The following is a 24,101-nucleotide window of genomic DNA, read 5'->3' as shown; positions in this document are numbered from 1 at the left end:
GACTTTTTCTCTCCCCAAATCTGAGATTCCCAAAGTCCTGTACAACAGATCACCAGGTGAGGGTTAGTGAAAGCCAACCATTTGCTGAATTTTCAAGCTACAAGGGAAAGAAACTAGGAAAAAAAGGAGGAAAGGAAGGCTGGTAGGAGAAATCACAAAAAACAGGAAGAGAAGGGCTCAAGGCATGGGAACAAACCCCAGTGAGAACTGTACATGGGGGCATGGCCTGAGTGGCTGCATCCCTCTGGGATGTGCTGGGCCACAGGGACAAGCCCGGAATATTAAACACGTAGGAAACCAACCCCAGCCCTCCCCACCCCAAACAGAACCCCCCCAGAGAGTCAAAGATACTCATTTGCAAAGACTGACTCGTACTTCAAAAGGTTTCCTGTGGAATTAAAAGCCCTCAGTGGTTTGAAGTAAAATACCCAGCCAGGCTGCAAACAGTGTCCGTGAGCGCCGGGGGCTGCAGCCATGGCTGCTTCTTCCCAGAACATCTTTAAAAAGGAAAATCCCCCTGGAGCACAGCCCTGAGGCCATCTGAGTCTTTGTGCAGCCAGTCCATCCTCACCAGCCATCCCCAGGTGATGCTTTTAACCTGAATAATGCCCAGTCCAGGAGAAACAGGGAGTTCTGTCACATGGAGGGGAGGAATGGAGACAGCCAGGAGAAACCAGAGCAGGAGGCCCCTCAGAGCTGCAATTCCTCTCCTAAATCTCTGAGTAAGCCCAAGGGCTCCCTTGCAGCACATCTGGTGCAGAGGGACCAGCTCTGAGCCTGCTGCTCCCCCAGGGCTGTCCCTGCTGCATCCAGCATAGGACAGAGCTGGTGCCACAGCCAGGCTGCCCAGCCATGGCAAATGGCTCAATGGAAAATGCAAATTAGAGGTTTTGATTAAATTTAAAAGCATTTTGACACTGTCCTGGATGGGGGGAAAGTGTCTTTTTTAAAATTTTTGTTCAAAAAACCTCACCCAAACAAATAAATGTGTGTAAAAATGTGCATGCAAGGGGTGGACACACACACAGTGACCCCTGTGCCATGGAGCCCTCAGCCAGAAGCTGTGTGTGGCATCACTTGGAGCAGAGATATTGATTATCCACAGGGATATTCCTCCATCCCAAGGTGTGCTGTGTGTGATTTCCATCTCTGAGTAATGCAGAGGTTTTACATCTCGAGCCCAGCTCCTTCAGGGGGTCCTTGAGATCACTCTGGGGGGCTCCAGGGACAGGCCCAGCCACCATCCTAACCCTGAGAGGATTGTGCCTGGCACCTGGGATTAGTGCCTGGCACCTGGGATTGTGCCTGGCACCTGGGATTAGTGCCTGGCACCTGGGATTAACACCTGGCTGGAGCAGTGGGATGGGCTGGGGATGGTGCAGGGCTCACAGCCACAGCCATCTCCATGGCTGCAGCAGGGAGCAGCACAGCACAGGCTGGCAGAAGGGTTGGCAGTGATATTTTGGGGTGGCTGAGTGTATCCTGGGGCCTCCAGGTCACGCCAGCAGCTGCTGCTGACCTGCAGTACGTTTTCAGCCGTTTTCAGCCACCCATGAGCCCCATCATTTGCTCATCACCCCTGGCCAGACGGTGAGGAGGGGCAACTCCTCCATAGAAAAGGATGCTCAATATCAAAATCCTCTTTATAAAAGAAAAAAGCAAACTCTGCAGAGCTGGGAAAGCCTCTCATTCCAGCTGCGCCCCCACACTCCTCACTTGGGGTTGCTCTGCTCCCCCTTATACCGCCAGCCCGAAATACATTCACTTCATTTTTTTTTTTTTTGTTTGTTTGCTTGCTTTTTCCCTATTCAAAACTCCTCCACGAACTCCAACCAGTCCTCCCCGCTGCTGTCCAAATGCCCCGGGGCTGGGTGGGGTGGCGGCACCTCAGACATCGGTGCTGATGCTGCGGCTGCGGGAGAACGCCTCCCGCATGGCCGAGAGCCGGTTGGGGTTGAGCGCCTGCAGGTTGGACACGGGCAGCGCCAGATCCTCCTGGCTCACCGTCTTGTAGCTCACCCTGTCCCCCCCGTTGTGCAGATCCTCGGGGGGCTCCTGCAGGAAGAAGGTGGGGGGCTCCTGCAGGAAGGAGCTGGGGGGCTCCTGGAGGAAAGATGTGGTGGGCTCTTGGAGGAAGGAAGTTGGGGGCTCTTGGAGGAAGGAGGTTGGGGGCTCCTGGAGGAAGGATGTGGGGGGCTCCTGGAGGAAGGAAGTGGGGGGTTCTTGGAGGAAGGAGGTTGGGGGCTCGTAGGGAGTGCAGCTGGGGCAGCTGGGCCGGCTCTGGGCTGCTTTTTTGGTGAAGGGGGATGAGGAGTAGAGCGAGGGGCCGTTGGTCAGCACTACGTTGCGGTTGCAGTGCAGCGGAGGGATGTGCGAGTGCACGGCGAAGTCGGGCTCCTCCTCGTCCTCCTCGGATTCATCCTTCTTGCAGCAGTAGTACTGAAAAGGGAGGGGCTCAGCTGGCACCCCCAAAGCTGCCACAGCATCAGCCCTCCCCGCTGAGGCACCCCCGGCCTTACCTGGAGCCTACAGTAGCAGAGGACGGCGATGATACAGAGTAAAATGACAGTCGCTAAAATTCCACCTGTGATGACCACGGTCCCGGCTGTCATCCGCCCTCTTCTCCATTAACAGCCTGTAAAATTGAGTATACAGATAAGGGGCTGTGCTGCAGAACCCCAAACTCTCTGCTTACCCCGCTTTGAAGTGGGTTAAAAAGCAGGAGGGCTCTGAAGGGCAGAATCAGGATCCACTGGGCACCCGTGAGAAGTCACCAGGGAATCCCCAAAATTGCCACCTTGCAGGTGTAAGGGTTAAAAAACTTCACGCTGAGTGAGAAGCAGCTCTGGGGTTACATCAGGAGGGAGAGCCAAGGGAAATAACACCAGGCACCAAGGGCACTCTCCCAGCTCCTACCTGGTGGCAGAAAGCTCCAGTGATGGGAGAAGGAGTTTGCCATAAGGATTTCTGATCTGCACTCATTTTTCTCTGAGCCTCTAATCCATTTTCCCCATGAAAACAATGTGGTATTTTAATTTGGAATAACCTCAGCTGCTAAGTGAGCCTTCAATGACTGCAGGGAGCTGCCCTCCCTGAGAGCAGGACCTGTCTGAGGCACCAGGATCCTCCACTTCACTACAGCCAAGCCACAGTGTTGGGGGGCTCTGGGGGCACCCCAGGATGATGTTTGACAGCCCCAGGCGAGCTGTCAGGGGACATCACAGAGATGCAGTGGCTCAGCTTGTGTTTTGGGGTACCACCAGCACTCTTCTCTCCTGGGAACGCTCCTTGGGAGCTGGGACAGCACAGGGAGCAGCAGAAGGTCCCTGTCCTTGTCCCTGTCCCTGTCCCTGTCCCTGTCCCTGTCCCTGTCCCTGTCCCTGTCCCTGCTGGGCTCTCCCAGAGGGCAGATGTTGTGTATCATGCACAGCATGAGCCCTGCAGGGGTTTGTTCTCAGCATCCCTGCCTTGAATGCTCACAGGAGGCCTCGAGTTCCTCTCCACCCCAGGATCAGACCCAGGTTTTGCCCCAGGAAGGATGCTGGGGAGACAGGGTACCAGCCTGCTCACACCTGCCAGCAGCCACGAGACAGTGGCACTAAAACTGGCACAAATAAAGCTCCAGCAACATTTTAGCTCAGGCTGAGAACAGCAGGAGAGACATAAATTAAGGGAGAAATCCTACCCTGACCACCTACTCTCCAAGTGCTTTAACAAAGCTGGCTCCCAGCTCGTGCTATCAGGTTAAAGCAAAAACCAGCCACCCCAGCCCCAAATTACTTCAGCACCCGAGGAAAAGCAACTGTATCTGTCAGGGATTTAACCTGCTTCCAGAGAAAACAAACCTGGGCCATATTTTCAGGCGCTTAATGTCCTGCTAAAGTTGGGTGAGTGCTGAATGGATAAAGCAGCATCACGTTTTATGGTGCTGCTGAGCAGCTCGGGAGGAGGGAAGGGAATTCACACCCCTCTCACACCCCACGGCCACGGGGCAAGAGCAGGGCCAAATCCTGCCCTCCTTCCTCGGGGAAAACGCTCTGAGGAGGCTCAGGGGGAGCAGCACAGCCACGAGACGGGTTTGCAAACGACGCATCGGTGATTTAGAAACTCTGGCTGCTGTTTAAAGAGGGATGGAGACGCCTGGCTGGGCCAGGTGCCAGCTGGAAATGCCCATCCCTGGGCCCTTTGCTGCTCCCATTTGCAATCCCCCGGAGCCAAGGGCAGGGGGAGCAGGGCTGGGACAGCAACCTGGCTCTGGGGTGGCCACTCAGCCCTGCAGGACCTGGAGGATGGGAGCTGCACCCATCACAGCGCATCAGCATCTCCCTGCTGGCCCGAGATGGGAGGTGGCAGGCAGAGCTCTGCCAGGGAGGGCTCTCTGACTTCTCCACCCATTAATTAAAGCCCCGGGGCACAAGCCAGGGCTGCAGGAGCCGATTTCCCTGGTTCCTGTCCAGCCGAGGCCAGCCAGACGAGGCATCGCAGCCACTGCTCCCTCCCGAGCTGGACCATTTGCATTTCTGCCTTTTCCCCTCCCCAAACATACTTCTCTGATTAAAGCTGCATACCTGGAAGCTTTAAACCCTCCAGCGTGCAAAGGGGGAGGAAAGCAGAGCATGTGGAGGCCCATAAGCTGAACAATTCCTGTCTAGACCTCCTTTTTACATTTGTTCCTAATTTCACGCTCCACAGGCTCCCAGATTCATATATTTAGCAATAAATATCCTGGTAAAAGGAAGTGCTTTGCAGCTCTGCTGTGGTCTTGGAGAAGGTATGCAGGAGCCCTGCTCTGAGGAGCACAGGCAGGGAGACTCAGTCCCAGGAGAGCTCAGCTCCTTCCCTCAGCTTTAGGAGCCCTCCAGCTCCCACGGATGCCTGAACCCATCCAAACTCAGCCCCCAGCACATCATCCATCCCTGGCAGACAGCAGGAAGGGGCTGCAGGGGGGCTGTAACCCCACACAGGCTGTTTGCCCCCAGCCCAGCAGCCCTTTGCTGCAGGAAGGGGGTCCCCAGTGCCAGGGGGTGATGGTGGCCCTGGGGGTGCTGGGAGCAGAGTAACCAGACTGATGCAAGACTTCTCCTTTCTGCAAAAGGACAGGCTGTGCTGCTACAAAGCAAAACCCCTTCACAATTCACAGATTCTGAAGGTGCAGGTCCTGCAGGAGCTGTTTGGTTTTAGGCACAGCCCTGTGCCACCTGCCTGCTTTTGCACATCCCTGCCATGGCTGAGGATGTGGATTTTGAGGCTGAGCTGTTCACCAAGGGCTGGATCTGCCTCACCCTCTGATGTGTTTCAAAAAAAGACATGGCACTGGGTGCTATAGTCTAGTTGAGGTGTTAGGGCATGGGTTGGACTTGATGATCTTAGAGGTCTCTTCCAACCTCATTACTCTGTGATCTGTGATTCTGTGAGTCTGTGATTCTGTGATTCCTTGATCTGTGATTCTGGGTTCTGTGAGTCTGTGATTCTGTGAATCTGTGATTCTGGAATTCTGCGATCCTGTGAATCTGTGATCTGTGATTCTGTGACTGATTCTGTGATTCTGGGATTTTTTGAGTCTGTGATTCTGTGATCTATGATTCTGGGTTCTGTGATTCTGTGATTTCTGCCTCCCCTTGGGCACTGCCACAAGGAGCTGCCCAACCCAGGGGCTGGGGGAAGCTTCTGCTGAGCAACACTGAATGGGAGAGGAAGGGTTGGGGTGAGAAATCATCCTCTTTCCACCTCCCCAGCACCTTGAACGTGGCCCCAGGACCACCAGGGGTGCCCGGTGTGGGGAGAGGCTGCTCACAGCTGTGCCTGGCTCTGTTCTGCCTCTGGGGAGGGCTGCGTGGGAGGAAGGCTTCCGAGCAGCTGGGGGGGCTGAGCTCAGCCCAAACCAAGGCTCCAGCAAATACCTGGCTCTGGAAAGCTGAGCTCCAGGTCCAGGGGCTCGTGTGACTGGCCTGATCCTGCTGCTGAAGCTGGGGGCTGAAGGAGACCTGGGGATGGAAAAGGAAACTGCTCCCAGGTTCCTCTGAGCACCCAGTTAAGACAACTTGCAGGGATTAAGAATAATCTTCTGGACAATTACATAAATGAGGCTTTCAGCTGTCCCATCCCACCCCAACTCCCATCTGCAGGGTAATAAAGTCACTCCAAAGGGTTTTGCACCAGCTGGAAGTGCTGCCATGGCAAGTGGTTAAGAAAAAGGGAATGCTGGTGCTACTGAAGCTGTGCCTGCACAAGGAGATTGTGTTTTACATGCAAAGAGCTGGATCCCAGAGCTTGTTCCTCTGCACTGCCACCGCATCCCCCAGCAGCCCTGGGAGCCAGAGGCAGCACAGCCTTGAAATGTGGGAATTGCCCCCATCCACCTGTCTCCAGGAGCTGGAGATTCAGACAAAACAGCCAGACTGGGTACAAAATGCCAGCTGGCAGCACAGACAGGAGTGTTGGCAGGATTGATCCTGCCTGGTGCCCAGCACTGGAGAAAGCAGGAGCTGAGAGCCCAGCCTGGTGAACACAAACACAGAAACACCCCCTGCTCCAAGGAACAACAGGGAGCTGAGAGCCCTGGTAAGCACACAGGGACAGACACAGGCAGAAACACCTCCTGATCCAGAGAGCTGAGCCCCCATCTTGATGAACACACAGGGACAAACACAGAACCACCCCTGCTCCTGGGACACTCAGCTCAACCCCTGGTGTGAGACCCTGCCCCTGGCTCACAGTTTGTGCAGAGGAGCAGGGCTCAGCTCTGCCCTGTGCTTCCAAACAGCCAAGATGGAGAAAGGAAAGGAGAAAAAAAAAAAAAGGAAAACAGCCATCCCACCCTCGGCAGGGAGCAGGGGAGGCCAGCTCCGTGTCCTGGAGTGACACCACCCTGCCTGTCCTAGCTCTGCTGTGCACGAGCACATCCCTGGCTCTGCTCTGGGCTTGGACAAGCTGTTTGTGCACCGAGGGCCTGGGTGTCCTCCAGCACCAGGGAAGGGCCTCTGAGGGGGGACTGAGCCCAGCACAGCCCCCAGGCTGACCCTCATCCAGGCAGCTCGCTGGCAAACATCCAGGGGAAGGACCTCAATGGGGCGGTGATGGGGCTGGGGAGATTTAATTTCTGTGTGGAAAGTGGGTGTTGAGCAGCTGTGTGAGGGCAGATGAGCCTGACCCTGTGTGCTGCAGCACTGCAGGTCCTGCCCTGGGTGGGCAATGCAGCCAATTCCCAGCTCATCCACCTGCCACTGATCCTGACACCGACACTGCTGGTCAGACCCTGCCTCAGAAGGAAGAAAAAGAGCTCAGTATGATGCCAGGGAAAAATGTGAGCAATGCTGCCTGTCCCAGATGCCACTGCCCTAAGCCACTGGGCCTTGCTGCCTTCTGTCCCCAAGTCGGGGGCAGACAGCATTGAGGATCTTTAATCAGAACAAGAAATCCCACTGCAATAAAGTGTCTAGGGCAGAGCAGGCTAGATCTGAGCCCTTGATGCTGTAAATTCAGGATAAGCCTGGCTTACACTCCTCTGTGCTCACCCTGGAGCTCTGTAAGTGCCACAGCTCTGCCCAAAGGCAAACGCCAGAGAGCGTCGGTGTGAAGGAGCTGCCACCAGCCTGGGAGGGGGGAAAGCAGCAAATCAAGCAGGGGACAGCACCAGTTTGGTGGCAAACCCAGCCTTCCTCGTGCATTTCCCCCAGTTCCTGTAATCCTACCCAGTCAATGAATGAGAGCTGGGCTCTGGGAACAGCCAGGCAAGGTGCCAGCAGGAGCCTTTGCATCACCAGAGCCAGAGGGCAGGGCAGCTGCCAGAAGCACAGGCAGGAACGTGGCTTTCCAGATGAAAAACACTTCAACCACAGGGCCTGCACCAGTCCTGTGTGCTCCCTGTCCCTTCCTGAGGGCAGCATTCCTGGCCTGGGGACACAATTCCCGGTCTGGGGACAGCATTCCTGGCCTGGGGACACCATTCCTGGCCTGGAGACAGCATTCCTGGCCTGGTGACACCATTCCTAGCCTGGGGAGAGCATTCCTAGCCTGGGGAGAGCATTCCTGGCCTGGGGACAGCATTCCTGACTTGGGACAGTATTCCTAGCCTGGGGAGAGCATTCCTGGTCTGGGGACAGCATTCCTGGCCTGGGGACAGCATTCCTGGTCTGGGGACACCATTCCTCACTTGGGGACACCATTCCTGGCCTGGGGCTGATGTTCCTGCAGGGATTCACACAGCCAGGCTGGGTCACTGCAGACCCCTGGCTTTGACGAGGCCACCTGGGCACTCCCCAACACAAGGAGACACATCTCATCATTGCCTGCTTGCCCAGCAGGGCTGTCCCATGGGAAACCCCATCTCCAGGCACTCCAAGGGGTTTTTGAATATTTTATGAGCAGAGGGCACTTGGCTCTCTGTTGTGCCCTGTTGGGAGAGTGCTGCTCACAAATTCCCAGGCTGATCCACAGCAGATGGGTCCTCCTGGGTGCTGGGGATGGCTCAGAGATCCCAGCAGTCCCAAATTCCCACCTGCATCCCCCAGGGCTGTGCTCAGCCCATCTCTGCTCAGACACCACCCTTGGCAGAGCAGCTCCTGCACTCAGGAGAGCTTTTCCCCACCCTGGAAGGTCCCACCGCTGGTGATCCCTGGAATGAGAGGAATTCTGTGAGCCTGTGGCACATCAGAGAGGGCTCCACCAGCTGGGAGATGCCTGTTACACTGTCCTGGGCTGTTAACTGCAAACATAACAGAGAACAGAACATTCCACATCCACCTGTCCCCTTCTGGTGGCCTTAGAGAATTAAAGCCAGCTACAGAGGTCGCTGTCACTGTCACAGGGGTAACCCACAGCCCAGACCCCTGTGAGAGTCCCCCAACCCTCCTGCAGCTGGGATGTTTCAGTTCCCATTGATGTCCAGAGCAGAAACCACACTTTGGAAAGGGAAATTCTCCCCTGATCAATTATTTATCAGCCAGCACCTTGCTGGAAGAGTGCTCAGCTCTGCAGAACAGGATGCCAGCCACCCCGAGGCTTGGGCAGGGCTCAGGGGACACCTGGGGATGGCTGAGGGGAGGACAACCCCTGCTCAGGAAAGGTTTTACTGCCCTGACAGTGAGAACCAAGGCTGGAGGGACAGCAGGATCACACAGGTGAGCACTGGGTGATTTAGGGATGTATCCCCCTTGTCTGCATCAACCAGAACACACAATAAACTCCTCCAGAGGGCTGGAAGGACCAGGGACTGTTCCTCTCCTCTCTGCCCATTCTCAGCCCAGCCCTTTGCAGCCAGAAAATCTCCCCCAGTGCTCCCAGAGCAGTGCTGAGGTGGGGAATGGGTCACCCTGAGCTGCTCCTTCTGCCTGCTCCTATTAGAATTCAATATAACCACTTATAAAAACGGTATTACAGATAATTAACCCCCCGGATTTTATAATGAGAAGTGTTTTGTTAAATACCACGTGTCAGTCCAACAACTCCTTGCTGTATAAGCTTTCTCCAAATACCAAGGACATGCTGTATATGCATCTCTGCAGGTGTCCTTGCCACAGAACCGAATTTTGGGTTAAAGTGACCTTTAAAGGTCATCAGGTGCGACCCCCACAACCTGTGTGACAGCAGCTCAGTGACAACAAAACCCAGCAGAGGGCTGATCCAGAGATCCATCCTACAGCGAGAGCTGCTCCAGCTGTGGGGTTTCCTGAAGTTAAAAAAGCAGAAGTTCACGGCAGAGTCAGGGATGCCCTCACACCGGTTTTTACAGCAGAGATTAGCTCTCAGGCTGAGTTTCCAGCACTCTTCAGAAGGTTTCCTTGGATGCCGGGGTTGCCCATCCCGGCAGTGTGTGCTCGGCACTAATGAGGCACTAATGGCTCTGAGCACAAGCAAATCAGCCTCGCGGAAACAATATTTGCACAGCTCATCAAAGTGCCGTGAAGGCTTACTAAGCACAACGGCAGGCAGGAATTTCAATGACTGCAGATGCTCCGTGGGGAGAGGCTGTGCTGCTGGCAGGGCCGGGGGAATCGCTGAATCAACCTGGATGCTGCCCTTGGGAATGTCCCCTCCTGGACGTGCTGCTGTCCTCACTCCGAAGGGACTGGGCAAGGTGACTGTGGACATTTCTGCACTGATGAAATGCCCACCCTGCTCTGCCCCTCTGTGAAAATGAACGGCCACATCCTGAAAGCATCCACAGGGGCGTTGGTGACATCGAGAGTGTTGGGGAAATTAATCCACAAATTTATGTCCAAAAAGGAGACAGAGGAGTCTTTTTACTTTGCTCGAATAAAGGGAGAGGCCATGGGGCATTCCCCTGGGGTCTCTCAAATTGGGGGAGAGATTCCCAGGGGGAAACCCCATCTCCAGGCTGTCTGACAGCAATGGCTCACTGCAGCATTCCTGCTCTCCCATCTCCCAGCAAATGCCTCAGGAACGAGGTTTCATGGCTCAGACAGGGCTGCTGGGCCATGGGGATGGCAAACACTCACACAGAGTGCCCAGGTGAGCTCTCAGCTGGTGACAGCCCTGGCTGGGAGCTGGAGCTGCCTCCTGCTCCTGGGGCCATCAGCACTGGGATGGGATGGGAGCAGCACTGCCGTCCAAAATGACCCTGGGAACAAGGATTTACAGGCCAGGGACACTGCACAGAGGGACAGCAAGGTCCTGGTACCCTATGATGGCCACACAGAGCAGCAGAAGCAGAAACTCTCCCTGTGGCTGCTTTAGCCCCTGGGATTTGTGGCTCTGCACATGCCACAGCCTCTGCATGGAGAACCATCCCTATGGGAAATCACGGGCTGAGGCACCTCTGCTGCCATCCAGCTGTGCTAATGGAAGCCCTGAATGCCTCAGAGCTCGCGTTTGCACTTTTTAGCTTCTGCTTCAGGCAGGCCCAAAGCCACACAGAGCCCTGCCTGGCCACACTGCCCCAGCTGCAGCTTCAGCCTCCCTGCACAGCTGGGACACAGCTCTGGCTCATCCCAGCACTTCTGGCTCTTCCCAGCACCTCTGGTTCATCCCAGCACCTCTGGTTCATCCCTGCACCTCTGGCTTATCCCTGCACCTCTGGTTCATCCCAGGAGCTCTGGTTTATCCCAGCAGCTCTGGGTCATCCCAGCACTTCTGGTTCATCCCAGGAGCTCTGGCTCTCTGGCTCTGGCACTGCCATGCCTGGAAATTGCTGCTACTCCAACACCCAATTTTCAGACAGGGAAATTGTCTGATAAATCACAGCTCTGCCTTTGAAGCCAAATTGCCTGTAATCCATCAAATTCCAGCCCATTTCCAGATGAGGTGGCTTCCACCTGGCCAGGCACGGGGAGAGCAGCGAGCTGGGAGCAGGTGCATGCTGCAGGCAGCCCCCAGCAGTGTTTGGGAAGGGTGAGCCCTGTGGGAATCCATAAAGTTAGAGGGTTTATAGGGAGGTGGGAAAAAGACAGGCCTCAGTTGCAGCAGAGTTATGAATATTGCTGATGCATCATGTAAGCTGTAGGGAAGACGTGAGGAATAGAACAATAGATCTGTGTTTTAGTGTTTCAGAATAGCTTTCTAAGTTGCAAAAAGTTTCCATAGCAAGGTTAGCTTCATGAACAGGGTTTTATGCATTGTCTTCTTATAAATGAACAAGCAAGCATTGTTTTAACCCAAGCTACGCGTGCTTATGTTGATTGGCTAGAATCCCTGTCAATATGCCTTTGCTCTGTGTAATTGGCTAAGACAAGTATTTGGTATGTTGTAACAGTAAGTTTCTTTGGATTGCTGCCTGGATAGCGAGCTGCTGGCATCTTGCATGTAAAAAATCATGTATGAGGCTGATGCTGAGAAATAAACGGCTCCTGACGCTTTCCTAGCAGCCCCACGTCCCGTTCGTGTCTGTGTATAAATTGCTGGTGCAGAGCCCCTCTCCTGACCCGGTGACCCCACAGATGTCCCAGGAGCTGAAGGAGCCATCGATCCTGAGCTGCTGCTGAGCCATGGATCAGTGAGGGGGGAGGGCACCACGAGCACTGCCAGTCAGCACGAAATCCAACAGCTCTGCACTTCCAGGGGCTGTGAGCACATCTCCGTGGGATGGGAAGATCCTCAGCAGATTCAAGTCTTTGTGAGCTGCACATCCTGCTTCCCTTTGCTCAGGAGTCACAGATCCAGGCTGGCAACCAGGGAGCTCTTTTAAAATAAAATGCAGCAACCTGGGAACTTCAGGGACACCCTCCCCCCAGCCACCAGCACACCCCTCTGTCTTATTTTATGAGCAGAGGGCACTTGGCTCTCTGCTGTGAGGGTGCTACTCACAAATTCCCAGGCTGATCCACAGCAGATGGGTCCTCCTGGGTGCTGGAGATGGCTCAGAGATCCCAAATTCCCACCTGCATCCCCCAGGGCTGTGCTCATCCCACCTCTGCTCAGACAGCACCCCTGTGTCCCTGCCCAGCCCTGCCAGCTGTGGGTGGCTCTGTGGCAGCTGGTGACATCTCCACAGGCACCCCTGAGCTCTCCTGGGCTCTGCCTTTCCATGGAACCCACTTCTTCCCTGCTCAGAACTTCCTCTGTCCTGGGCACACAGAGCTGGCTCTGTGCTTGCAGCTCCTGCTGCTGCCGTGTGACACCAGGGGACTCCCTGGGTGCTGCAGCCAGCCCTGCCTGGGATCTCCAAAGAGACACACACACACAAAAAAACCACCAGGAAAAGGGGTTGGGAGTTTCCATAGCTACAGCTTTCCATGGCTCTGCTGGAGGCTCTGGCTCAAGCCCTGCAATGAGGCACAAGCAGAGTGGTTTTTTCCCACTCCAGCCCAGCAAGGCAGCGTGGTGCATGAATAAAGGAGAGGAGAAGAGAGGGGGAGCTCAGGGATCTTGGAAATGACACAGAAATGGTAAGGACTGGAGTTTGGCACATGTTCCCATGGGGCAGAGCATGACCTGCACATGGGGTGGGAGGGAAGGAGCCCCTCACTCCTCACAGGGTGAGTGAGAGGAACCTTCAGGCTGCTCCACAGGGGCAGAGAGCAAAAACTGCTGCACTTCAATTCCTGCCTGCCTGCTGCCCCCAGGGAGCTGCTGCAAGCAGGGGAGTGCAGAGGTTTAGGGCTGCTGCAGACTCTGCCCACAGCACCTGGGACAGGGGGCTTGCCTGGCTTCCCCTCCATGTCCTTTTATCAATATAACATCACCCCCTCAGGGCTGGTGTCAGCACTGGCACACGTGCATCACAAAGTGATCACAGAATCACAGAATTCCAGACTCGTTCGGGGGTTGGAGGGACCTAAAATTTCATCTCATTCCACCCCCTCCCATAGTGGGAACACCTTTCCTTATCCCACGTTGCTCCAAGCCCTGTCCAGCCTCCCCTTGGACACTTCCAGAGATCATGGGCAAGAGGGAGATGGGCTTCTTCATTGTTTGCACCCTGGAGTTTTTCTATAGGCAGTAAAATCTCCTTATGTTATCCTCTTTAATAAGGATTTATCATTGCTGCATCAGGGAATTAATACAGACCGTCTGGGAGGGTAATTTTCAGATTCTTGGCAACTTACCATGAACCAGTTCCAGTAAATTTTCCCTTTTTTCCTCACCTTAATTTTGTTACAGCTTTTCCTGGGAGATGTGAGAGGGAAAGATTTAACTCAGAAGGAAAAAAAAAACCAAAGTGACAACCCCACAACAACAAAACCATAAGTGAAAGAGTGGAAAACATAAAGGAACTCTCACAGCTCAGCTGAAAACCCTCATTAGAAGAATAAAGAAAAAGAGAAAAACCTTCACAAAAATTGCTCTGCTCAAGCCCACGTGGGCTGGGAACTGCCAGGATCAAATGTTTGAGATATTGACAGTTCTCAGGGACAGCATCTTTCCAAAAGCAGAACACGTGTGAGGGATCTTCTTGCCTCTTGTCAGCACAGGGATGACACCAACCCTGCCTTTGAAATGACTCTTGGTGCTGGAGAGGCCCTGAGAGTGAGGCAGTGGCTCCTGATGCTCATTTCTCTGTGCCCAGCCAGAGAAATGCTGCCACAGGCACCCAAATGTGGGAAACTGAGGCAGGGGAGGGAGAAGGATGGATGGGATCAGAAAGTTCTGCTCAGAATTTGTTCTTCTGAAAGGAGAGACTCTTTCCAGAATTGCCCCATCCACCTGGATTTTGGAAGGATTTTTTTCCACCTGGATTTTGAAAGCTCCTCACCAGAGCACCAGGAGCTCGAGGAGCTCTGTGGGAGCTGCTGTCACACCAATGGCTCACTCCAGCATTCCTGCTGCCCCAATCAAACAAAACCTTTTTCATTTCAGGCTCTGGAAAACCTGTACTAATTTTTGGGACCCTTCTCTTTTTGAGCAAAACTCCAGCAGCAGCATGTGTCAGTTTTAGGAGCCCAGAACCAAATTAGCAAAGCTGCTGATTTTCTGAGCTGAACTGGGATGGACTGGGATGGACTGGGAGCCCAGAACCAAATCAGCAAAACCTTCACTGATTTTCTGCTGGGAGCCCAGGAATTTCTGCTGGGAGCCCAGGATGCATCACTGCTGCTTCTGGCTGGTTTAATTTGGATTATCATGGAATCACACAAGCCTGATATTTGGGTTACAAGGTGGTGTTAACAGCCCAATCAAACAAAACCCTTTTCATTTCAGGTCCTGGAAAACCTGTATTAATTTTTGGGACCCTTCTCTTTTGGAGCCAAACTCCAGCAGCAGCATGTGTCAGTTTTATGCATCCCTGGGGCTGAGCAGCTCTAATCCTCTGCAGTCAACAGTTCTGCCACAGCCCAGCAATCTTCACACTTTATATTTACTACCCATCAAGTCAGACAGTGTTTTACAGACTAACCCTTTGCCTGCCAATATGAACTTTCAACAGTATATTGTATTTATAATGGTGCCTAAAAACCAGGTAAGAGCAGTGCTTGTTTTCTCAGAAACTGGTGCCACTGTTTTGTGTTTTCTGTAACCTGCATTGTTTTCTTCAAAAATACAACATAAACAAAAATGTGGTGCCAGAAACACAAGGGAAAATAGGTGCAACTAAGAAAACTCCACTTTCTGTGGGCTGAATCTGCTCCCACGAGCTTCTGTGAGAATCAGGAATAACTCTTGAGAAAACAGCAAAGCTGAAGTGTTGCAAATCAGAAAAAAGAAATCATCTGGAACTGTCTAATATTCATTGTGCTTGTCTTTATCTCAGGGGGCTGGGTCTGCCCATGGGATGTCACATCCAGTGCTGGTCACAGGGGATCACAGAATCCCAGACCCTAAAGCCCCTCTCAGTCCATTCCCTGCCATGGGCAGGGACACCTTCCACCATCCCAGGTTGCTCCAAGCCCTGTCCAACCTGGCCTTGGGCCCTTGCAGGGATCCAGGGGCTCTCTGGTGCCCACCAGGTCTGCCCTGCAAAGAGGAGAGACCTGAAAGCCCAGGGATGCCAGCGCTGGAGACCCGAGCTGCCCTTGGAATCACAGATTGGTTTGGGACCTCCAAAGGTCACCAAGTCCAGCCCCCATCCAGGAGCTCTGGGTGGACCTTAACTCTGGCACAGTCACGCAGAAAATGGCTTTGGTGGCAGCTGGATGGGAGACATCACCTGGAGGGCTTTGAGAAACACCTTTCAAGCATTTTTATGCATTCGGATGTGGAAGTGGGGCTGGCTCTGCTCTGCAGGCACAGGCAGTGGTAGCTTGGTGCCTGTCGCTGTTTGCACAAGGAGAAAGCCACACAAGAAGCCCATGGGACAGCCATAAATTGGAATTATTACCCCAGTTGCTCCTTTGTGTAACATAACAATAAACCCACTAAATTTTCCTAACAACAAACGCAAATCAGCGCTCATTATCCTTCCCCTCCCAGCTCCACTCCCACTCTCTCAGCAGAGCTATTTTCCCCCAGATCCCACTGCTAATCTTCCCAGGGCTTAGCTCCCCAGCAGGCAACACCAATCAGACCGAGACACCTCCATCCCCTTCCACAGGAGAGCCTGCATCCCTGCAAATCCCTGCTTGCACCTGGGAGGAGATGGGCACAGATCCCCAGCAGCATCTCCTCAGCCACCCTCCCACAGCTGGGACACCTCCAAACCGAGCTGTAATTCCTTTTGCCACAAAATGCCTCCTGTTTAGAGGAAAACTCAGTTTTCCCCTGTCACTCCACGTTGTGTTAAAGTGAAGAGCGGTGTGGTGCACGCCGCTGTTGTGGAGGGACAACGGGAGGCAGGAGGAGCATCCCTGCCCGCAGGGGCGATGCAGGAACTATCCGGCAGGGAGGGAAGGCAGGCAGCAGGTAAAGGAGAGAGAGAATGGCTTGCCAAAGCTCAGGCAGGAAGATCCAGGATGGATCTAAACTCAAATTCAGTCAGGGAGAGCAGGGAATCCAGATGCAAACCCCAAATGCAGGCAGAGAGAGCAGATGGAAACCCTAAATGCAGGTAAAGAGGAGAGTTAATGGTTTGCCAAAGCTCAGGCAGGAAGATCCAGGATAGATCTAAACCCAAATGCAAGCAGGGAGAGCGGGGAATGCAGATGCAAACCCCAAATGTAGATAAAGGAGAGAGTTAATGGTTTGCCAAAGCTCAGGTAGGAAGATCCAGGATGGATCTAAATCCAAATTCCAGCAGGGAATCCAGATGCAAACTCCAAATTCAGGCAGAGAAAGCAGGGAATGCAGATGCAAACCCCAAGAACAGGCAGAGAGAGCAGGGAATGCAGCTGTAAATGGCATGGCAGAGCCCTTGCAGCACCCTCTGCCTGCACCAGAAGCAGACACGATTTCCAAACAGGAGCTCCGTGCCGGGATCGCGCTGTCCCTGCCGGTCACCTCGGAAATAACTCAGCATCTCCCCGGCAGAAACACCCAACCACCCCAAAGAGAAGCGAAGGTGGAATATTTGGAAGAGAAACGAGCAAAGCTCTCTGTAGGTACGTGGTTTTTCTCGCAGGAAGCCGTGCCTGGCAGGGATGCTTCAGCTGAACTGTGATTTTTGCAGCCGCTCCGGGGACTCGTCTGACGCTTCCCTGTGAGATCCCCCCCGCTCCCGGCACGCTCCCGCAGCATCTCAGCACATTCCAGCCCCAGCAGAGCCTCTGTGGCATCTTTTACATCAGAGTCCACACCTCTCTGCTGGGATCAGTGCCAGTCGGTGAATCTTTGAACCTCCAGGCATTTTGATCCCGTTCAGCTGAAGTGAACCCAGCTGGGGAGAGGTTGGGAGATGAGGAATCCATCACAGGGATGAGGAGATCCTCAGGGGATTTCAAAGCAGCCTCGTCACCCAGCAATCTGGGGGTTTCTCTCTTTTCTGGCATTTATAGTGATGGATTTCCCCCTTTAATCCCAAACACTCTGTGAGTAAAGAGAGGAGCAGGCTTTGCCTGGTGCCAGCTCTGTGGGGACAAGGCAGTGCTGCTACCAGAGGCCACCTTAGTCCATTGTGGTCCAGGGATCAGCTCTGCACTGGGAAAAAATACAACCACACAGGAGTTTTCCTGCTGGTTTGCTGAGATGGGAAGGAAGGGGAGGAAATCCCAGCTGCGTGGCCTGCTCAGCACTTGCAACAGTGTAAGGAGCTTATGAGCTTCTGCAGCTCAGATGAACTTGCACCTAGAGCAAAGCCTCAGAGCCAGACCTAAAGCTGGTGGTGCCCAGGGCTCTGTCCCCTGCTGAGCAAGATCATCTCCTTTATCCCCTCCCCAGGAGAGGCCAGCCAGCTCAGCCTTGACAGAGCCTAAGCTGACTTCAGCAGCAATTCAAAGGGAAAAAACCAGCTTTTTTTTTTCACCAAAGCCAGCTTTCCATGGCTGTCTCACCACCTAAGGATTTTGTGATTGTTATCTCAGAAAGGGAGGAAGAAGAGGATGGGGCTGTGGAGCAGGAGGGCAGGGCTGGAGCAGCAGTGGGTGAAGAGAAGGGAAAAGGGAGGGATGGGCTGGGTGTGTGGGATCCGAGCAGCTCCCAAGGGCTCCCCCAGCACTGACAGAGCCTCACAGCAGCATCAGGTGAGGCACAGGAGAGCTGGAGGCAGTGGGACAGCGTTGTCCTGCTGCAGGCAGAGCCCTCTGCCCAGCCCCAGGGCTCCACTGAGTGGAACTCACTCACCCCACCGCCCCTCAGAACAAAACACTGAAGATATTAGGGAGAAATAGGAAGAGCCCACGGCATGATTTTCCTCTCTGAGGGGCAGGAAATCATCAGTGAGCAGGAATTCTGCCTGCCCCGGGGGTTGAGCAGAGCAGGCAGCGGCGGCTCCTGCAGTGTGAGCGCCAGCAGAGCCACAGCTCGTCCCTCCCTCCCCGTGAGCAGCATCCCTGACACCTGGGCCAGGGGAGGAGAGGACAGCTGTGCCCTGGCTCCTGCCAGGCATTCACTTTTCCTTTTATTAATGGAGATTAATTCAGTGCTCTGGGAAGGACTGAATAGAGGGGTGGGCTCCAAGTGGCTCCTGCTGTGGCCCCCCAGCCCCCTCTCCCTGCAGAGCCTCCTACCCTCGGCTCAGGTGCTCGGAGCAGCTGCTTTATCCCTGGCTAATGACGTTTATTTTCTCCTCAGTGCCTCGGGGAGGGCTCTTTCTCTCGCCCTCCCTGCTGATGTGAATCCTGCTGCCTTATTGTGCTGATCTGAGACCTTTTTTTGTTGTTGAAGTGCTGGTGAGTTCCCCTGCATCCCCCATCTGTGGCCCCCCAGCCTGGCTTTTCCTTCATTTCCCAGATTTGATCCCACCAGCACTGAAGCAAAGAGCAAACCCCCTCACATTTTCACCTCGGCTCAGGTCCCTCACCTGGCTGGGACAGGCTGAGCCTTACTTTGGGGTTTTTGGGGAAGTTCCCTCTAAAGCATCCTTCAGAAAAGGCAATTACCACAGTGCCATTAAAGCTTTCCCCACTGCACAGGCAGATAAGTCGCTGGGAGCTTTTTGAAATAACCTTTAAACAATAGATCCTGTCTTGTTTACTGAATGTTCCTGAACTCAACAGTAATGCATCCAGATGTCACCCCTGCCTACCGTAGGCCTAACTATTTCTGGAAACACACCAAAGGCAAATTGCTTGGATAATGTCAGATATGGTTGCAAAAAGAATATGACAAGTTTCCATCTCCTTGATAAAAGCTGTGGAGCAGAGAGTTATTTCCCAGGGCAGCAGAGCCGTGTGTACCTTCCACTCAGCCCCGTGGAGGAGCTGCATCCCCTCCTCCTTCAGCTCATGGGCAGGTGGACAATGGCACGTGCTTTCCAGCTTCCAGCTCAGGAACACATCAGTGATGCTGTCCAGAGAAGCTCAGCACACTCACAACATCCATGTCTGGGGCTGCAGGTGGCTTTTGTCCTGCTGGAGGGAGATGGGGGAGAAGCACTGGATGGTGAGCAGGGGCTGAGCTGCCCTGGTGATGCCTCAGCTCATCTTGGGAGTGGAGTTAAATGAGCTAAATGCCAGCTCTGAGCTGTTCAATGAGCAGGAGAAAACTCTGTGTGAAGTGAGAGGGTGACAGAACTCGGCAGCCCCTGGCTCGTGTCCGGTCTCCACTCCTCGTCCTGCCAAGGGGAGCTCACGCTGACGGAGGTGCTGCACCCAACGTTGTCCCTGCTGAGATTTCTCCAGAGAGAAATCTGTACTCTTGGACACATAGGATGGGGTAGAATCATCATGGTGGTGGTTCTGGCCTAAATCCAGTCCTGTCCCCCTCAGTGATGCCTCTGAGAATCACATCTCCATGGAGCCTGCTCCTCCTGCTGCTGCCCCGGACTGCTGTTAGTGGGTCAGGGCTGTTATTAACCTTTCCAGGGACAAAGAGGTCCAAGAATATTTCCAAATATGACTCTGACCTTTAATTTTGTTCCCCAACCTTTCCAGCTGCCCTCTGCCCCAGGCTGCTCTGGCAGGTTCCTGAGGTCCCAGCCCTGTCTGGGTTGGTGCTGGCTGTGAGCTGAATGTGGCTGAAAGGTCTGGAGAGGGTCAGAGTCCATCACCCACCTATCTGTCACCCCTCTGCCCATCTGCACTGCTGGGATACAGGCTGTTTGCTCAGGCCAGGGGGGAACCAATCCTACCAAAAGAGATCACAAGGAGAGAAGGAGACAACACACAATGACCTGGGAGAAAACGCATTTCGACAGGGAATGAGCTGCAAGTTCAACCCCAACAGCTGCCACCTCTGCTCCATCCTTCCCTGCACCTCTTCAATGTCACAAGCTGCATCACCAGCCGTGCTGCAGGAGCCCTGCCAGGATGCAGCACCTCTTTCCTGGCCATGTCCTTCTCCATATCCATGACAACACCACAGCCAGGTACGGGAACAGCCCGAGTGACAAGGGACCGGCCATCCCTGCTGCTTCCACCAGCACTGCGCTGCCAGAGGGAAAAGTCTGAGTCAGGCAAATCCCTTGGAGCTTGGCCAGCTGCAAAACCCCTCCTTGCCCCACATGCTGGGCGCTGAGGACACATCCTGCCATGCCAGAGGTCAGTGGCACAGACTGTGCCAGGCTGCGAGCATGCAGCAAAGCTCTCTGGGCTGCACATAAATGCCTGAGGGAACTGAGCACCTTTATCTCTCTGAATCTGGCACCCAGCAAAACTTTTGAAGACCCTAAAAGGGTGCTGAGGAATGGCTGTAGGGTCAGAGTGGGCAATATTTAGAAAGGTTTGGGTCAATAAGGCAGTGAATCGGTCCCTTACCCACTGCTGAACTCAGAGAGAAAAGGGCTCAGGCTTGACTCTGGTGTCACCTCCACAAGGGTTTAGGGACTGCCAGAGATTCAGTGGAAAAGGGTCAGGAGATGTGACAGCCAGACCCTCTGCCAGGCTCTGCTGGAACACAGCGAGGACACAACCAGGAGCCACAGCACTGCTGATGTTCTGCCACTCCTTGTGCCCAGGTAGGCACAGGTATTTCAGTGTTTGTCACCTGTGCCTGCTGGCAATAAACCAGAAAGGAACAAATGCTGTTTCCTTCCTTCCCCTCAAATCCCCACATCCTTTCTGAACGAGAACCAATGTACTGCGGGGTGATAAATCAACATCAGTGGCTTTGCAGGGGATTTTGTTGAAGTTCTTTATCTCTCCTGAGCACCAGCACCATTCCTTAAGAGGTCCTGTCATCAGTCTGCACAGAAATCCTGACATGCAGAGGGAAGGAGGTTACACTTCTAATTACAGCTGCACAGTCTTTAAGGTGTTTAAAATCTCTTTTCACCAACTGACAGACCCTAATGCACCTTTCCGCTCGTTTCAGGCAAGAAGAAAATCAACCACAGAGACTGCAAACAACCTCCAGTTTTTCACAAGCCATTGCAGTGGGACAGGAGCCTCAGCACAGGTGTGGGATAGTTGAGGCACTCACTTCACGCACAATTCATGTCAACTGCTTTCCCTCACAGCGCTGTAATTTAGATGCTTCCTCAGTGAAGACAAGATGTGATGACTAAAAATCCCATCCTACTGGGTACTTTTGCTCAAATGAAGTCACCCAGGAGCACCATCTGCACTCTAAAAATCGGGATAACCCGCCAGGTTCCCAAAAATGACAGCCATACATCACAACAGACTCAAGTGCAGAGTTTTCCCTTCTAGGTTTTATGCTGATTCCGCTGCTCGTTTCAGGCTGGAAGACAATCTGTTGAACCTCAAAGTGCTGTCTTCTCTTACCTTGAATTTATTCTGCCAGGGAACTGTCTACCTTAATGAGTATGAGCACACCCCCACTACCTCCCAAGTTTGGTGATCTGTTATGTCAAATATAAATAATCCTGTCTGAAAGCGGTCGATATGGGGAAATGAAAAGCCATCTTCCCTTGGGGGATTTCTCTCTCCCTCCCACAGCCCCCCTGAGCCCTCAGGCTACCTTTAATGTGCTGAGCAGCATCCATGTGGCTCTGAGAGCACAGACCTTGATGGCTGCTGGATGCAGAGTGACAAAAAACAACCCGCAGGTGACAGTGCCATCACCTTCCTCTCATTCTGCCCTGGATCCCTCTCCATCACTGAGTGTGAGCTGATGGGATGATTTCCTACCCAACCCAGCCCTGGGGCGTCCTACAAACTCATTGGGGTGGAGAGGGGGATTCTGATGTCCTTTGGGGCCAGCACATGAGATGGAAACAAAGTGAATCACATGGCTCCAGGTGAGATGTCCAGCCAATGAAGAGAGGCCGGTTCCAGTCCCACCCTGAGCGTGCAAAGGGGACCGAGGTGTCCCTGGGGCAGAGAAGGACACGACCTGCACACCCAGGAGAGCCATGGCATGGGGGCAGCTTTCTCACTCGTCCCTGAAAGGTGCTTTCATGACATCCCTCGCAGGCTCTGGAGCTGAGGCTGCTGTAGGGTGAGGGAAAGCCGAGCCTGGAGCACGCCAGGGTTTTCCAGGCAGGTCTGAGCCGGCGGGACCTGCCCCATTCCCAGGCTGCGGGGGAGCAGATGCCGTGCGGTTCTCCATGTCCCTCCTCACCGTCTCCCCCTCCAGCTCCCTTCCCAGCCCGCTCCCGGCAGCGGGGCTATCCTGTGCCCGCTGCCCCCCTCGCAGGCATGCCCGGGGTGCGGGGTTCGCTGCCGGTTCCCCGGAGCAGCCATCCCAGGCAGTTTCGGATGCACCGGCAAGCGGGCGGCGGGGGCGGGAGCGGGAGCGAAGCAAACAGGGAAAAAACACCGCGAGAGACCCCAGCGCTGGGAGATGCGGGGAGAAGGGGCCCGGCAGAGCCCGGCAGAGCCGGGGGGGTCCCGCGGAGCCCCCGCGCCGGTGCCTTCCCCCGCTCCGCTTACCTTCACACGGGGGAATGAATGGGGCCGGCTCGCTCAGGTGAGGACCGCGTCTCCCGAAGTCTCCGGCTCGGAGAGCATCAATACCAAAATAAACGTTTCTAACAAAAAAAAAAATCTTAAAAATGAAATAACGATAAAAAAATAATGTATTAAAAACAAGCGGCAGGAAGGAGGCTGAGGAGGAGGCGGGCGGCAGCGGAGCAGGCAGCCGGCAGCAGCCACCCCTGTCGGCACATGGCCGGGCCGGCGGCTCTGCGGGGGCCGCTCCCGCCTCCCCGCCCCGCTCCCAGCGCCGCGGGGCCGCCAATGACGGCCCGGGAGCGGGGCCGAACCGAGCGGCGCCCGCCGAGCCCCGCAGCGGCCCCGCAAGGGCAGTGGCACCGCACGGGCAGCGCCGCGCCCGCCGCCCCCCGCCCCAGCCCGGGATGCGGGGATGCTGCCCATTCCCATCCCAGGGTGCAGAGCTGTTCCCCATTCCCATCCCGGGATGCGGGGCTGCTCCCCGCTCCCAGCCCGGGATGCGGGGATGCTGCCCATTCCCATCCCAGGATGCGGGGCTGCTCCCCGCTCCCAGCCCGGGGTGGGGAGATGCTTCCCATTCCCAGCCCGGGATGCGGGGATGCTGCCCATTCCCATCCCGGGATCCGGGCTGCTCCCCGCTCCCAGCCCGGGGTGGGGGATGCTGCCCATTCCCGTCCCAGGGTGCAGGGCTGTTCCCCATTCCCATCCCGGGATGTGGGGCTGCTCCCCATTCCCATCCCGGGATGCGGCCTCAGGGTCCCAGCCCTGGCATGCGGGGATGCGCTGGGTATGCGGGAAGGGCAGAGCAGCGCTGGGAGATGGGGGACTCACCCCAGAGCTGGGTTAGCCCCAAAAAGACACGGGTCATCCTGCTACGGATCCAGACCATCCCCCTGCAGAACTGGCTCACCCCCTCTATAGCTCAACCACCCACCTGCAGAGTGGGGTCACCCCCTTTATACCCAAATCACCCCCTTACAGAGTGGGGTCACCCCATCTGTACCCAGATCACCCCCTTCCAGAGCCGTGTCACCCCCTTTCAGAGCCGTGTCACCCACCACGGAGCCAGGGGATGCTGGTTTGGACCAGAGAGCTTCACCCCCAGCGCTGGCACAGGAGAAGAATCCCCCTCCCCATCCCCAGGGCAGGGACAAAGCCGAGACCAACCCCACAGTTTGATCCCACACGGCCCCCAGGGCACTTTATAGGTGGTGTGAGTTTGTCCTCTGCTCTGTTTTTCAGGGGCTGTGCTAGGGTTTCAGCTGGTTTTGGTTTCATGAACAGAATAGGGAATGTTTCTCCTCTTCCCAGATCCATGCCCATTCCAGCACAACCTCAGCTTAGAGCCCTCATCCACAGCTTTTTCCCAAAGTGGCGATTTTC

At 54.8% G+C, this 24,101-nt stretch overlaps 1 protein-coding gene across 1 annotated transcript; it reads right to left on the bottom strand.

Annotated features, from left to right (window-relative positions):
- Positions 1 to 1,000: 1,000 nt before the first annotated feature.
- On the bottom strand, positions 1,001 to 22,949 carry FAM163B (family with sequence similarity 163 member B). Its single transcript, XM_030961605.1, has 3 exons — positions 22,698 to 22,949; positions 2,520 to 2,635; positions 1,001 to 2,439 (listed from the first exon to the last, which is right to left on the bottom strand). The coding sequence occupies exons 2-3, from the start codon at positions 2,610 to 2,612 to the stop codon at positions 1,888 to 1,890; spliced, it is 645 nt and encodes a 214-aa protein (XP_030817465.1). The 5' UTR covers positions 2,613 to 2,635; positions 22,698 to 22,949; the 3' UTR covers positions 1,001 to 1,887.
- Between the last annotated feature and the right edge of the window lie 1,152 nt (positions 22,950 to 24,101).

This window comes from Camarhynchus parvulus, chromosome 17 (genome assembly GCF_901933205.1).
Source record: "Camarhynchus parvulus chromosome 17, STF_HiC, whole genome shotgun sequence".
Lineage (NCBI taxonomy): Eukaryota > Metazoa > Chordata > Aves > Passeriformes > Thraupidae > Camarhynchus > Camarhynchus parvulus.
This window is presented reverse-complemented; position numbering and strand designations above follow the sequence as displayed.